This window comes from Perognathus longimembris, chromosome 13, assembly GCF_023159225.1.
Source record: "Perognathus longimembris pacificus isolate PPM17 chromosome 13, ASM2315922v1, whole genome shotgun sequence".
NCBI lineage: Eukaryota > Metazoa > Chordata > Mammalia > Rodentia > Heteromyidae > Perognathus > Perognathus longimembris.
This window is the reverse complement of record NC_063173.1, coordinates 31,156,889-31,173,759: the sequence shown is the minus strand read 5'-3', so window position 1 is coordinate 31,173,759 and position 16,871 is coordinate 31,156,889. Positions and strand designations below refer to the sequence as shown.

Here is a 16,871-nt window from a genome sequence, read left to right as displayed (position 1 = left end):
AGAGTTGTAAGGGCAATATTTTTCAGGTATATATATTCATTAAATACCAGTTTAGACTAATAATTATAATGACCCTCCTAAATGGCATGTAACATTGAAAGATATTACACGTGAAAATCTACCTCTAAGATCTTGGTTATCCTGAGACAGAAAAATTATACACACTAGGGAAATATGGATTTGGTATAGATTGGTTTCTATGTTAGGTAAGTTCATAACCTATCATTTTCAATTTTTATGACAAGAACAACGGAATTTGCTAGCACCCAGAGTCATCTTTATAACATGTTCATTTTCCTTTTATAAAGCTGGAAGACCACTGCAGCTTGTCCAAGAGGTATAATAGATTAGATATTGTTAACTCATAAGTAGACTTAGAGAGACAGTTATTACTGTGCCTCCAATACTATGCCTCTAGTACTGAGTTGCATGCCTTTATCGGATGCAAAGTTAATTCTATTTAAATATAACTGCCATTTCATTTGTTATGTCAGGCACTTGACTTGATAGAATACTACTAGCAAGTAGTAAAGTTGGGATTAACTATCATGGCTTTCCCACCACATCTATGATGGGCCTTGACATATTTCAAGACTTTTGTTTTAGTAATTAGTGCATACAGCATGTCAGCAACTAGATGCCCCAAAGGATTATATAGTAACCTTTGGAGAAATATTATCAGTCACAAAAGATGCTTTGTTGTGGCTGGTATGTATTCTGGTGATGTTGAGACTCTGTATCCTCTAAGGCAGTAATAAAGCAAAGGAATAAGACATAACTCATAGATCTCCCAGTTTGAACCACAGTTCGCCATGGGAAGGATATGAGACTTCATTCTGAGTTTAGAAGTCATCAACTTTCTTCTAAAGCCTTATTGGGGTGGTATAGCCAAATCCAAGCAAAGGCAGAGAAGGGGCAGGTCGTTGTGAAGGTCACATCAGAGAGTGTTTTCAGTGCGTTTCTCCTGTGCAGCTCAGTTTCACAGCCTAGCTTTCCACTGTGAGAATGAATGCACAAAGGACTTGTAAAGTTTAAGAGATTGCTCTTTTCTAGTTGAATGTGTGTTCTAATTTATACAAACTGTTGGCATAGACATGAGAAAACTATGTAAATTCAATTTTTTAAAGGGCCAATCCTCTTATTAAATGTGTTATGTTGTATATCCCTCTTTCCTGGTTCAGGTGTGGCCCCACTCTGATCTATTCTATTCTATAATAACATATTTTCATTAGACCTGGTAACCAGTGGTAACCAGCTGTTAAGGAAAGGTAAGTTTATTTTGAGGCCTTGAATGATCTGAGGTAGAAAAGAATCATGAACATTTTGGACTATAAAGAATGATATAGACCTGAGATGGAGAAGACCTTAGAGTTAGCATAGAGGATTAACATTTGCCAAATGCAGTGTAGGATTCTTCTTCTTTCTTCTTCATCTCCTCCTCCTCCTCCTCCTCCTCCTCCTCCTCCTCCTCCTCCTCCTCCTCCTCCTCCTCCTCCTCCTCCTCCTCCTCCTCCCCTCCTCCTCCTCCCCTCCTCCTCCTCCTCCTCCTCCTCCTCCTCCTCCTCCTCCTCTTTCTCCTCTCCCCTCCTCCACTTCTTTTTTTCTTCTTCTTCTTTGTTATTCTTCTCCCCTTATGATTATATTATGCTTTGTGTATGGTATGTAGATTTTAAAATGAAAAAAATAATCAAAGGAATTCATTCCATCGCTGCGGCTCAAGTGGCAGAGTGCTAGCCGTAAGCAAAAAGAAGCCAGGGACAGTGCTCAGGCCCTGAGTCCAAGCCCAAGTACTGGAAAAAGAAAAAAAAAAGGGAATTCATTCCTTTATTGTCTATGCTGAAAAATCTAAGTGGCCTAATCCTACATATTTTAAACTAGAAAAAATACTTCAGTTCAGATGTTTCTATTTATTTTCCTTAACAATCACCCATCAATTTTGATGCCAGACTACTATCACACTGTGATAATATGACAAAATTAGTTCAAAAAGTTGATTGTCAAGCAGCAAGAATAAGAATATATATTTTGGAAACCGTATCATAAATTTAATTTTCATTAAAAATAAAACAAAAGGGGATACAAAAGGATGCGATTGAGAAAGTGCAATGCACAAATTCAAATGCTCTCACTATAGGTTCCTTTCGCTATCTGTTTAGTGAGGAATTTGAATAATAACTCCAAGGTTTCAACTGTTCTATTTTAAATATAGATTCCTAGCCATCCTGAGGAGTTTTTAAATGGGACTCAGGGATTCATAGATGTTCTGAACAGTTTCAGGCAATTCAATACACACAAAGAATAAGAAACACTTACATTACTATTGTCATCTGTAAAATGGACTTGCAGTCAACTGTTGATGATGCTGACCCATGTCTTTCTGATACTAACTGAAGTATTATTTAGGGATTCCTAAAAGGACCTATTTGGAAATGTATTGTTTTGTTGCTTGTGTGAATTAAGATGGATGCTGGAAACATGAGAAACTCTGAAAATATATGTCTAATAACAAACTCAATTTGAGCATCCACAATGTGCAAGATGCTAGAATATTTGGAAAATAAAATACCAAGAAAATTAATCCCAAGATTACAGACTAAATTCATTTTAAGCACTGCACAAAGCCCTGGCGGTAAAATGATGAGGAAGCTGCAGTGAATGCTATAAGTGTATAAAGCTTTGATAATGGGAAAAACATGGGGATGATAAATATGGTCACAGAAGAAAGGTCTCAAAGGATCTGTGTAGTTCTGCCAATTGAATCTGGTGGTTGGGAGAATGGGTAGCCTAACAGTCTTCTGGAGAGAATAAAAACAACAACAACAAAAAAAACAAGATTGTCTAATTCTACAACTGAGATTGAGAGAAAGCTCCGTAGGGGTGAAGGGGAAATGATCCTTAACTAATTTTTTTTCAAAAAATGGAAAAAGAAAACTCTCCAAGGAGACAAAAAATAGAAGGTAATTTTAGCCAGAAAAAGCACTGTGAAACTAGAGAATGAGCAGGTGTAAAGTAGAGATTCTGGGACACAAAGAACATGGTTCTATAGGCCAAGTTCAAGGAGTCAAAGGAAATGAAGAAGACAGCCTGGAACAAGAGAAAAGAAGAGATTTAAACCTTGCAGGTCCTCCTTTGCCTGGCTAGTAAATTTAGAATTTATACCCAAGGCAATGGAAACCCATTAAATAGTCTCAAACACAAACTAAAATGATCCAATTAGCAATTTAACAATCTCGATAGATCCTTCTAGTAGTCATGTGGTAAGTGAGATGCAAAGAGAGTTTAAGACAGAAATAGGAAGAATAAAAGTTCAGTGGTGAAACTCCTGCTGACAAGATGAAAGAGAACAAAATAAATACACTTTTTAAAAGCACAACGTTTGATAGAGGCATAAAATTTCATTGTGTATATGTACCACATTTTCCTGATCCACTCATCTACTGAGGGGCATCTGGGTTGGTTCCGTATTTTAGCAATGACAAATTGTGTTGTAATGAACACTGTTGTGCTGGTGGCTTTAGTGTGTTCTTGCTTTTAATCTTTTGGGTAGATGCCCAAGAGGGGGACTGCTGGGTCGTAGGGGAGCTCTATGTTTAACCTTGTGAGGAATCTCCATACTGCTTTCCAAAGAGGGTGAACAAGTTTACATTGCTGCCAACAATGTAGTAGGGTTCCCTTTTGGCCACATTTTCTCCAGCATTTGTTATTGTTAATTTTCCTGATAATAGATATTCTTACTGGGGTGAGGTGGAATCTCAGTGTTGTTTTGATTTGTATTTCTTTATGGCTAGTGATGTAGAGCACTTCTTCATGTGTTTCTTGGCCATTCTCATTTCCTCTTCAGAGAAGTCTCTTTTTAGGTCTTTAGCCCACTTGTTGAGGGGACTGTGGGTTCTTTGAGGATTTGTTTTGGAGGAATTTAATGTTTGGAGTTCTTCATATATTTTAGATATGAGACCTTTGTCCGTTATATGGCCAGTAAAGATCTTCTCCCAATCTGTGGGTTTTCTGTTTATCTTGCAAGCTATGCCCTTTGCCCTGCAGAAGCTCTGCAGTTTGATGCAGTCCCATTTGTCCAACCATTCTTTGATTTTTTTGCACTTCTGGGCCTTTATTAAGAAGTTTCTTCCTGTGCCAAGGAGCCCAAGTGTTTCTTTTATTCCTTCTTGTAGTGTTTTCAGGTATCTGATTTTACTTCGTCTTTGATCCATTTGGAATTGATTTTGGTTCAGGGTAATATGTAAGGATTCAGTTTTAATTTGTTGTAGGTATTGAACCAGTTTTGCCAGCACCATTTGTTAAGGAGGCTATCTTTCTTCCATCCTATTGTTTTAGCTCCTTTATCAAAGATAGTAGGCATAGTTCTGCATGTTCATTTCTGACCCTTCAGTTCTGTTCCATTGATTCTCAGGTCTGTTCTTGTGCCAATACCAAGCTGCTTTTTATTACTATAGCAATGTGGTACATATACACAATGGAATTTTATGCTTCTGTCAGGAAAAATGACATTGCCCCATTCATAAGGAAATGGAAGGACTTGGAAAAAATTATACTAAGTGAAGTGAGCCAGACCTACAGAAACACAGACTCTATGGTTTCCCTCCTAGGGAATAATTAATACAGGTTTAGGCTAGTCATAGCAGATGATCACAATAGCCCAATAGCTATGCCCTTATGAACACATAGATGGTACTGCATGAAATGATCTCCATGTTTTGGAAGCAAGTGTTATATCACAGTTTTAATTGTTTTTAACATGCCATGTGAAACGGTAGATTTTTTGTTGTTACTGTTCCTCTTGTATCCCCTTCCTGTAGTGGGGCCTGCGCTATCACTGTATCTCATCTGAGTACTCTGGATACTGTATATACTTGTATTAGAACTAGGGAAGGGAAAAGTAATATCAAAATCAAGAGACAAAGGATAGAAAGAGAAAGGACTCCAAAAGCAATACTTACAAACCATTTGGTGTAAACCAACTGAACAACTCATGGGGGGGAGGAGAGACGGACAGAGGGAGGGGGAGGGGATAGTGAGGAAGGAGGTAATAAGTTATAGAAGAAATGTACTCACTGCCTTACATATGACACTATAACCCCTCTGTACATCACTTTGACAATAAATAAATAATTAAAAATAAAAATAAAAATCTTTGAAACTCAAAAAAAGTACAAGGCTTCTGTTTGTATGTATAATACCAAAAGGCCCTTAATTATTATTATTATTATTTTTTATTTTTTTTTTTTTGCCAGTCCTGGGCCTTGGACTCAGGGCCTGAGCACTGACCCTGGCTTCTTTTTGCTCAAGGCTAGCACTCTGCCACTTGAGTCACAGCGCCACTTCTGGCCATTTTCTGTATATGTGGTGCTGGGGAATTGAACCCAGGGCTTCAAGTATACGAGGCAAGCGCTCTTGCCACTAGGCCATATCCCCAGCCCCCCTTAATTATTTTTTAATTAATTTTGTTATCAAGGTGATGTACAGAGGAGTTACAGTTATATACATAAAATAGTGAGTACATTTCTTATCAAACTTGCTACCCTCTTTCTCATTTTTTCCATTTCCTTGCCCTAATATTCCCACATATTGTACAGCTTATTTCCATAATGTTATCTTGTGAGTATCTCTGTTGTACTTGGTCGCCTTTTGTCCTTTATGTTTCACATAATACATTAAAAATAACAGCAACAATGAAAAGCCTCTTGTGTGCATGTCTTGGAGTCTGAACAACACATTGCTGAATCACCAGTAATTGAAGAAATGAGGCCTTTAATTTAAAGAAAAAAATGACTGCTTTAAACTGCTGTGTTATGTCCACATTTCATAATTGCCTGCATAAAGATTCCAGATGAAACACACATCAGAGTAATAGAATAGCTTGACTGAGACTGAGTCAAAATGGTGGCACAGGGATCCTAAAGACAAGATAATCGGAAACAAAATGGATGTTTTTATTAGTTTTAAATTCAATTTTGCCATGAAAACAATGAAGTGGGATTCTTTACTCTAGAAGAATATTTTGGAGGTGTAAGAATTGCCATTATAGGATCCAAAAAATATGGTACTTATACACAATGGAATACTACATAGCGATTAGGAATGGTGAAATATTGTTATTCGCAGGAAATGGTCAGAACTCGAACAAATAATGTTGAGTGAGACAAGCCTAGAACACAGAAAACAAAGGGGCATGATCTCCCTGATATATGACTGTTAACAAAGGGAGACGGAGAGACAGTAGAGACCAAGTCTGTGAACACTGTATATGTGCTTGATACATTGTATATTGCATATGGGTCTACCTGACCTAGACAAGGGATGGAAAAACAGGTTGTAAGATATCACAAGAAATGTACACACTGCCCTACTATGTAACTGCACCCTCTTTGCACAGCACCTTGTAAAAAAATTTATGTTCAATTAATAATAAAAATATATATATAATAATAAAAAAGAACACACTAAAGCCACCAGCACACCAATGTTCATCGCAGCACAATTTGCCATAGGTAAAATATGGAACCAATCCAGATGCCCCTCAGTAGACGAATGGATCAGGAAAATGCGGTACATATACACAATGGAATTTTATGCTTCTATCAGAAAAAATGAAATTGTCCCATTTGTAAGGAAATGGAAGGACTTGGAAAAAATTATACTAAGTGAAGTGAGCCAGACCCAAAGAAACATGGACTCTATGGTCTCCCTTATTGGGAATAATTAGTACAGGTTTAGGCAACTCATAGCAGAGCATCACAAGGCCCAATAGCTATACCCTTATGAACACCTAAGACGATGCTAAGTGAAATGAACTCCATGTTATGGAGACAATTGTTATATCACAGTTGTAACTACTTTCAATGTCCCATGTGTATCTGTAGCTTCTACTATTGATGATGTTCTTGTATCACCTTCCTGTGGTTGTACCTACACTATCTCTGTAATCTTATCTGAGTATAATGGAAACCGTGTATACTGGTATTGGAACTAGGAAATTGAAAGGGAATACCAAAATTGAGAGACACAGGGTAAAAAAAAGACAAACAACTACAATAGCAATACTTGCAAAACTGTTTGGTGTAAGTGAACTGAACACCTCAGAGGAGAAAGGGTAAGGGGGATGGGGGAGGGGGGTATGAGGGACAAGGTAACAAACAGTACAAGAAATGTATCCAATGCCTAACGTATGAAACTGTAACCTCTCTGTACATCAGTTTGATAATAAAAATTTGAAAAAAAAACACAAAACAAAACAACAAAAAAAAGAATTGCCATTTTAAAGCTGTGCATGGTGGCTCACACTTGCAATTCTACCTACTCAGGAGTCTGAGATCTGACAAACCAGTCCAGACAGTCCTTGAGACTCATGTCCAATTAACTACCAGAAAGCCAGAAGTAGAGCTGTGACTCAAGCGATAAAATGCTAGCTTTGAACCAGATATTTCAGTCACTGCTGAGTTGGAACTTCAGGACAGGCACCAAAAAATAAATTTAAAAAACAACTGCCATTTCAATCTACTCTAATTTCACTAAACTCTGAAATCTATCCACTGATTTTAGGTGAATCAGAAGAACCTGGAAAATGTGTTAACATCTGCTAAAGATGGAAATGAATAAATCCAAAACATTATTTTGAATCGATTAAAATGGAAGAATTTAATGTTATTTTCACTTTTACTGAGGATGTTGCATGTGTAATTCCTTTACACTGAATCCATTTTTAAATCTTCTCAGTTGCACATGCACAGAAGTATATATAGTACATATTACTTACAATAGCCCATAAATCTTTATACTAAAAACATGCAGCAATAGAAATAAAATTTAGAAACTACAATTTCAATGGAACTTCTCCCAGGAATTATGAATGCTGTCTTGTAGCACTAAGAAGTTACACAGGGTGTAGTATTCAATTGAAATTGAGTGGGTAGGATTTTGAGGGTCTCAAAAGAGTGTTTTGATGTCCCAAAGAATGGAGATTATCTTCACTTGCCTCTAAGCATCTTCTGTCTACAATTAGAGATTCATTTTATTGGATCCAGGCTTTATTTTAATTAAAGTCAAATAATTTGGAAGAAAACAAACATTAATTCTCACCAATCACACACATACAGTGAAAATTGGTTGCATCTGAGCTATAAGAAAGGGAAAATCTTGATAAGAGAGCCAAATTAGAAGTACAATTGGCTTTCTTATCAAGGTTTTTCCTTGAATTTGTTGTCAAAGTTGTTATGAATGCCCTCCCAAAAAAAAAATTAAACACATGTGACTTGTGGCTTTTTTCCATATCTATGAAATATTCTATATCTTCAGAAATACTAAGACAGTCCAATAATTCATTCAAGGTTATTTTAAAGATGAATAGGTCTTTGGAGTAAATTACCAAGTAAAGAAAGGAATGAAAGGTGCAATTTTTGAATGCTGTAATAATTGACTACAGGCAGAAGGAGAATGAAGAATCAAAAATGCATTAATATTGATGACCTCCAATGGATACAATTAAATCTATGTCAGGAAAGATAGTGAGTGTCCTTGTGGATCAAGAGTGAAGCATTCTCCATAATATTTTAAATATGTTTAAATTTCAATTTTTTAAAATAATAGCAAGGTATTCTTTTTGTAACCCAAAGTAAGGATAATGATTATAGATTTTAAAAATTAGGTAGGTAATATGCTTAAGATATTAAAAGAATGAAACTATTGGAAAACATACTGATATGATTTCTAAATGCACAAATTAAATATTTTAAATTCTCTTATATTTAATGATATAAATCCTTATACTTTATGTTCTCATATTTTGTGTGATAAAACACATAATACAAAAACTGTATTTGATTCATTTTTTTCTTCCAAAGACAACTCTGAGTACTTAACTGTTTATGAACAGGTAATATATAACATGTAAAGGAAAACAGTAAAATTAAAAGCCAATAAATGCAGATGTAGTCAAAAGATCTTAGAAGAGTAAAGGAAAACTTCGCTATCATGTACACATTTTTTTTTTCTTTTTGGCCAGTCCTGGGCCTTGGACTCAGTGCCTGAGCACTGTCCCTGGCTTCTTCCCGCTCAAGGCTAGCACTCTGCCACCTGAGCCACAGCGCCCCTTCTGGCCGTTTTCCATCTATGTGGTGCTGGGGAATCTAACCGAGAGCTTCATGTGTAGGAGGCAAGCACTCTTGCCACTAGGCCATATTCCCAGCCCTCATGTACACATTTTGACAGGAAATGAATAATCTATTATTTGAAGGTGTGGAAGTTGAAAAATGTGTTAAATTCTAAGATATAACGAATATAGACAGTCTTTCAAAGAGATATCGAATTTTGAAGACTAGTAAACAAGTTTCATTTTAACATTTTCTGCCAAAAATTAATAGCTTAGTTTTATTTTGTTTTCCTAGTAAATATATTCTAAATACACAGCTAACACAATCCTTTCCTTGCCCACTTGGCTTTTACACAATGAAAAATAACACCATAAACACTTACAAGATTCAGCAACATAATAATGATGAAATTGATGCAGACAGCAGCACCAGAAGTTGCAAACTGCCAGTGTTGCTTGATGAAGCTCCACTTGAAGGAAGCAAACTGTTCCATCACCACCAGGCGGTAAACCACCACCGCAAACACTGCTGTGATCACCAGGGAAATCTGCAGTGTAGGAGGCAGGAGACAATGCTTACATTTCGAATATTCACAATTCAAAAGCCCAACTATCAATCAAGAACAATGTTCCCAAGCCTTGAATGTATTCGTCTTTCTATGAGAGGATTGTGAGATTACATATTGTTTCCTAAGGAAATGAAATAAAATGTAGGAATAAATAGCATAAGTAACTTATACCTGTCATTCTAGCTTTTCAGGAGGCTGAGATTCTAGGATTGTAGTAAGAAGCCAGCTCCAAGCCAGAAAGAAAGTCTCTGAGACTCTCATCTCCAATTAACCACCCAAAAGCTAGAAGTAGACATGTGGCTCCAATGGAAGAGCACCAGATTTGAGCAATGAAGCTAAGTGGCAGTGCCCAAGCCCTGAATTTTAGGCCCAGTACTATCACACACACATACACACACACACACACACACACACACACACACACTCACTCACAAAAAAAGCCAATAAATAATATAGTATTTAAATTAAAAATGACTCAGGGAGTTGACACACATTTTAATTAGCTAACTTAAAGTACTCCACATGCACACATTTGTTTGAAAACAAACAAAAAGAACGTTTGTTTCAGTGTGACAGCAAAGCTATCTATCACACTAAAATGCAAATTCTACCCACTTTCTTCTTTTTAATGAAATACTTGATTTTGACGTAGGCTATCTAATTCATCAAGACAACTCATAAGAATTTTCTTCTTATCTTCATTGATTTCTGTTAGAGACCCTCACATTTCCTTTACTAATTCTCTAATCTGCAGCATTACAAAATGAGTAGTTCAGTAACATCTGAATTCTCACAACATCTTATATTGAGGCTAGACTTTACCATGAAGAATATTCCTGACACAGACACAAGAAGACGGCTGATCTTGTCTGATGATGGTTGATGAGGCTCAGGTTTTCCTGTGATAGGATTTATTATCTCCATCTTGTAATATTTGGCTTCAAACTGGGGACGAAGTGTTTCCTGGTACAGAAAATAAAGTTACCTAAATATCAAAGCCAAAAAGAAATCCCTTCATAATACTGCTAAACTCCTAAAAACCATTCTACTTTTAGGCTATCTTCACAGAGAGCAATACTTCTTTTTTAAGTCAATTATCTTCCTAATAAACCCTAAGCTATTTTTAAATTGGCAAAGTTTCTATTAGCTTTCTTTAAGAAAACATTATAGAAGTGCTTTTAAATGATCAACATTGAGTTTTATCATCTTCACGAAATAAGAAATCTTGTTAATACAAAAAAGTAATTATCTAATAGTTTATGTCTGTTTCTGGCCTGGATATTAGGCCCCTGTGTAATTTGTGGGTATTTTTCATAACATCTCACCTCCTCTTCTTCCCATTCAATAAGATCCCACGTGTAGGTCAGTATACTTCTTCTCCTTTTCCAAAACTCCAAGAAGACTGTGGCTATAAAACACAATAATTATTTACTTAACTTAATCCGTCACCTAAACTACATCACATTGCTTCTCATAATTAGATTGATGCTAATTCTCATAATTAGGTTGATTTTAATCCTAGAGGGAAGTTTTTAATTGCTCTAAAACTGAGCATAAGACTCATGCTAAAGTGATGCATCAAAATACCGTTATGAGAAAAGATCAATATTAATGAGCTAAATATTATTGTCTGTTTTGATACACATATGAGTGCATGTGTATACATATGTGTATATATATACATACATACATATATATATGCCTACTCAAAATTAAAATTAAGTGACAAAGTCTCTTAGGAATAATAACAGAGGCAAGATTCTACTTATCCAGAGCCACAAGAGAAGCCATGTGGGAGAAACCGGAAAACAATCATGTCTTGTGGAAGGAAAACACAGTCTATAGAAGATGTCCATAGATGGATACTTTTACGGCCTACATGATGGTTAGAAGGAAAACTCATGGAAAAGTTAAAAGAAATAACCCAACTATAGTCTGGCTTGTCTACATAAACAGCTAAAAGAAATATTCGTGTTCTTCCTTAAGTGGGTCTCACATTAGTCCATTATATGGATATAACCCTGCAGTGAAACATAAATTCCTAAAATAATATGATGTTTCTCATGTATGCATCTGTCTACTGCCTGTTTTCTTATTTGGGCCAAAGTATTCTAAACCCAGGGATCTTCTTATCTAATGGAGGAAGACAGTGAACTTCATAAAGTAACCTCTTATATGAGTTACATATGAAGGAAGTATTATGATGCATGAAGAGAAATTAATTTTTTTGTAAAACAACACTCAATGAGTTAATAAAATAGATGAGGCTTTCCTCATGTACGTGCATTTTTGTTGACTTCAAAGAAAACGAAGGACAAGAGAAGGGTTAATTTTGTGGTGCTGTTTTCTGTCTTGTTCTTCTTTATAGTTAAAAATCAAAACCAGTATTGGAACAAGAATATTTCAATGCCCATAGTTAGCTCACCTTACTTTAATCTCACTTTAACTTTTACAAAACCTTTCTTACATATGCTTTAAGTTTGTCTACGGCTTCCAAGGAGATGTAGCGGTGTTATGACCACTCAGATTTGGGGAACAATGGTGCTGTCATAATATCTTATGATGAACTGTCATTAAAAGAAAGCTCCAGAATGAAACTCCCACTTTTATTCTGCACCAATGAGACCTGATCTACCACAAGTACCACAAATATTTATATGTACAGTTTTTTTTCTGTGAAGTTCTTACAAAGCAAAGATGCTAAAATAAGCGGGATAGGCTAACTCCCTTGACAGAAAGATAATCAAGGTTTTCCAAACATGGAATCTGTTTTTACAATAGTAACCACAGTCACTGGTACCATCATCCAGGCAGGGAAATCAGAACTTAAGAAGGAAGTAGGCGGCTGAGGAGAAGATGCAGAGAAAGGATTTATTATAAAGGGAAAACCAACGGAAAAGTAAAACACAGTTTTAAGTAAGCAATGATAATATAGTGTTTACAAATTAAGACTGTATGGTTTGAATAGAGAGCATCGCACAACTTGAGCTAGCTATCATTAATTTCAATCAAAACTTAAAGTCTGGGCTGGGGATATAGCCTAGTGGCAAGAGTGCCTGCCTCGGATACACGAGGCCCTAGGTTCGATTCCCCAGCACCACATATACAGAAAACCGCCAGAAGCGGCGCTGTGGCTCAAGTGGCAGAGTGCTAGCCTTGAGCTGGAAGAAGCCAGGGAAAGTGCTCAGGCCCTGAGTCCAAGGCCCAGGACTGGCCAAAAAAAAAACAAAAAAAAAAAACTTAAAGTCTAAGAGTGTGATTTACTTTATTCTTTTTTAGTTTTCAGTGTATACTTGCCTGAAAGACATCTGTTGCTAAATGGAAATAAAATATAGGTAATGGCAAGCCCAAGATTGCAGCTTGGAAATAATGAAGGTGTATGGGATCATACCTTGGAGATTGTCTTTGAATTTTAAGTACCAACATTTGTGCTAAAAGTTCTTTCATAGCTAGTAATATATTCATTTTATTTGTAGCTTTCTTATTTAAATTCTCAACTGAATTCTATTATCACATTTGAAAATGAATTAGTGAAAAGGCATGCAAAGTAGTTTATCAGTGTGCCAAACCCAGAAGCAAAGAAGAAAATGGCCATTTAGCAAGCCCTACTAATCTTTTTTTTCTGTATTTTTATTATTAGTATGTAGTTGTACAAATGGATTACAATTCCATAAGTCAGGTTATAATTACAATGCTGTGTGGCTAGTGTCATCCTTCCTTGGTTTTCCCCCATTTTCCTCTCCCATCTCTATCCTCAAGTTACTGTAATAATTAATTTCATTTAACATTAACAATAACATGATTAAGATTGAAATTAAAACAACAGTTGCTTCAAGGGTGGGATTTTGGCATAGTGCACAGGAAGTTTCTGAAGTGAGGGATATATTCTATCACAAGTACTGGTTATACAAGTTCATGATATTTCAAAAATGATTAGATTGGGGCTGGGAATGTGGCTTAGTAGTAGAGTGCTTGCCGCGCATGCATGAAGTCCTGGTTTCATTCCTCAGTACTACATAAACAGAAACAATTGGAAGTGGCATTGTGGCTCAAGTGGTAGAGTGCTAGCCTTGGACAGCAGAAGCTCGAGGACCGTGGTGAATTCAAACAACTCAGAGACAGTGCTGCGGCCATGAGTTCAAGCCCCAGGACTAGCAAAAAAAAGTGATTAGATTGTACTCTCTTCTCTTTTAGAAAGCATGCTAATTTTTTTAATGTATGTATTTTTTTTCAGTGTTGAGGATAAAGCTCAAAATCATTCTATGTTTCCTATGGTCACTGAGCCTCACCACAAGCCCCCAAGGAAGCAATGCAGTTTTGTTGTGACAGTGGTCTTCTCGTTTGTGTTTTCAACATATTTTTCAGTAATATTTTACTTGTAGGTTTAGCAGTGGCAGGCTCTGACCTTACATGTTACAGCAGAAAATGAAGTGGCAAATTTCCTGACATTCAACAGTCAGTTTTACAGTGATTATACAACCAAAATGTAAACAAAAGCAACATGATTGAGCATTAGGGTAGGGTGAGCAATAAAAGACCTGCAGAGTTTCCTGGCAGAGCTGTCTCAAGGATCTCTGAATAGAAAAAGAGCATTTACTCATTCTGACAACCGAGGCAAATATGCATGAAGCACAAACACCCAAGTGCAATGACCCCATATTCTCATAGGTAAACAGGCTGAGAATTAATGTAGGAAGAAGATTGGGACTCTCATTTAACTATAAAGTGATCCAATTTATCTAAATACATTCAGATTCTAACAATATCCAAGGAAATGAGGCTCTTTGTTGTCCACAGTCCAGTTAAATGACCCACTGGCTCACATATTGCTCACTTTACCCTCTAGAGTAAAAATCATTTGCAGATGTTAGAAATGGGCATTAGAAGATAAAAATGCTAATATTTTAATATAATCACATTTATCTCCTAGGAGTATATAAATTTAATCTCTCTCTCTCTCTCTCTCTCTCTCTCTCTCTCTCTCACACACACACACACACACACACACACACACACACACATCTTCAGACTGCATCTTGTTATGTAGCCTAGATGAACTTCAAACTGTTTATCTTCCTCCCTCAATCTCTTGAATACTAGGATTACTGGCATATGCCAACATACCTTGCCAGAATTTAATGTCATTCTTGATAGTAGAGAGTTTTAAAGAGGGTGAGAACAAGGATAAGCTAGAAATTGTTTCCACCTCATTAAAGAAGAAATAGTAATCTGTGAAAGTCTCCACACACCAAGGACTTCAATGAATGTACGTGACATTAATCATTTGATTGAAATCAGTGGATACACACACACACACACACACACACACACACATACCTGTGTGCATACATACATACAAACATTTTATGAGTCTGTTTATGAAGCAGTAACACTTATGAAAGACTACAGTAACAGTTATGGTAATAGCTCAGATAGCTTTTGAAATGAAAGGTAGGGAAGGTACAATAATTGGAAACTCGAATTAAGGATATTTATAACATGTCAAGGGGGAATTGCAAACATAAAGGAAATTAAATAGGTCTGAATGTAGAGGACAAAAAGAAATCACCAAGTGTTTTCATCAGGAGAAATGCAGCCTTACACCTCCTTAAAAGAAAGTCCAGCTGAAACAATAGTAATTCAGGACAACAGCCTGGAGATTGCTAATTTGGACAGTAACCAAGTGCCTAAAGACTTGCCTTCATTCCTCAGACCTTTTTTTTTTTCTTTTTAAGTTCTCTTGCATAATGACCTCTCCCCATGCACTATTGCAACATCACAATACAAGAGGCAGAAATAGAAACCTTGCTGAACAGGTTTTCCCATTGAGCAGAAGGCCCAGTGAATAGGGGGCATTTTTCATTCCCAATGACAACTGGAAAGTAGCTACTATTTTTTTTGTGTGTGTATGGTTCTTTTGGTTAACATCACACAGCTATAAAATTAATGTAGTTTTCTCTATGAACATGAAGATAACTAGTCAATATGAAAATCACATAAAGATAGGTCAAGGGGGAGATTTTCAAAAACTGTTTTCAACTCTACTTGCCTTCTGAACCTGGTTATTCTAGACAAGCTAGTCTTGTTATGTTTTATCTTGGTCTGACAACTCTCTTAACTTTCAGTTTTCCTCTCTCTCTTTCCTTCTCTGACATTAAATAAGAAAGAACATGTAAAAAAAAATCAGCATTTGAATCCTCAGTACTGGAAAAGTATGCCAGTTTTAGAAATTAACCTTTCTTTTTTCCTCCCGAGAAAATTCATGTAGAAACAAGAAGCTACAAGTACAAACATCACCATGGAAACATCACCATGGCATGGTAAAGTATGTTGAGAACTGGCTGGCTACAGATACTGCGACTAGCATTCAAGGGCCTGAATAAAAGACTGATTTGGGTTCATAGGTTTGAAACCAGCCTGGGAAACATAGGGAACCCACACATTCACCTTCTCCCCAAAGAAATCTCACTACCATCTTGAGTGGATTAGTCCCTTCACATTCATGTAGACGGTCTCACTCTTTATGTCCCTGAGCATGGTATACGAAATAGACATGATATTACTATTTATTCAAATTTAAATAGAATTGATAAAATACCAAAGGTGTTCACCCAAATATAATCATGTCAACCTTTTGCTGAGAATTTCTTATAAAATACCATGCATTCTTTTTAAGCATAAAGTTGCTTTCCTTAGGATCTTTTTAAATTTTATCATTCATTTATTAGATTTTTTTTATTTTTTTTGTGGCAGAACTGGGGCTGGAATTCAGGTCCTGACACTGTCCCTCAGCTTTTGTGCTCAAAGCTAGCACTCTAACACTTCAGCCACATCCGCACTTCTGGCTTTCTTTTTGGTGGTTAATTGGTGAGGAGTCTCACAGATTTTCCTGCACAGACTGGCTTTGAACTGTGATCCTTAGATCTCAGCCTCCTGAATAGTTAGGATTTAAAGGCATGAGAAATTGATGCCCCATTTAGATAAAATTTTATTAACTTTGTTGAACATTTTCTGAGTGGACCAGAAAATATAGTTGAATATGAACTACTACAAAATGATTACCTTTGTTTTTATAATAAACAGCAATAAAATGTATCTTCTTGGTCATTTTATTAATGATCATCAACAAACAGGTAGGAATAGTATGCTAGAAATATGACATGGATTAGATAGGAAGTTTCTAAATTCAAATGGTATCT

The 16,871-nt window shown here is 36.3% G+C and overlaps 1 protein-coding gene across 2 annotated transcripts in view; it reads right to left on the bottom strand.

Annotated features, from left to right (window-relative positions):
* The window catches only part of Ano3 (anoctamin 3), a 317,815-nt gene that overhangs the window by 23,491 nt on the left and 277,453 nt on the right, over positions 1–16,871 (bottom strand). For both annotated transcript variants that reach the window (XM_048359642.1, XM_048359643.1), the window contains 3 exons: positions 10,998–11,080; positions 10,495–10,635; positions 9,487–9,651 (listed from right to left, as the gene is read on the bottom strand). In XM_048359642.1, coding sequence (XP_048215599.1) covers positions 9,487–9,651; positions 10,495–10,635; positions 10,998–11,080 — 389 coding nt within the window. The remainder of the gene's footprint in view (positions 1–9,486; positions 9,652–10,494; positions 10,636–10,997; positions 11,081–16,871) is intronic.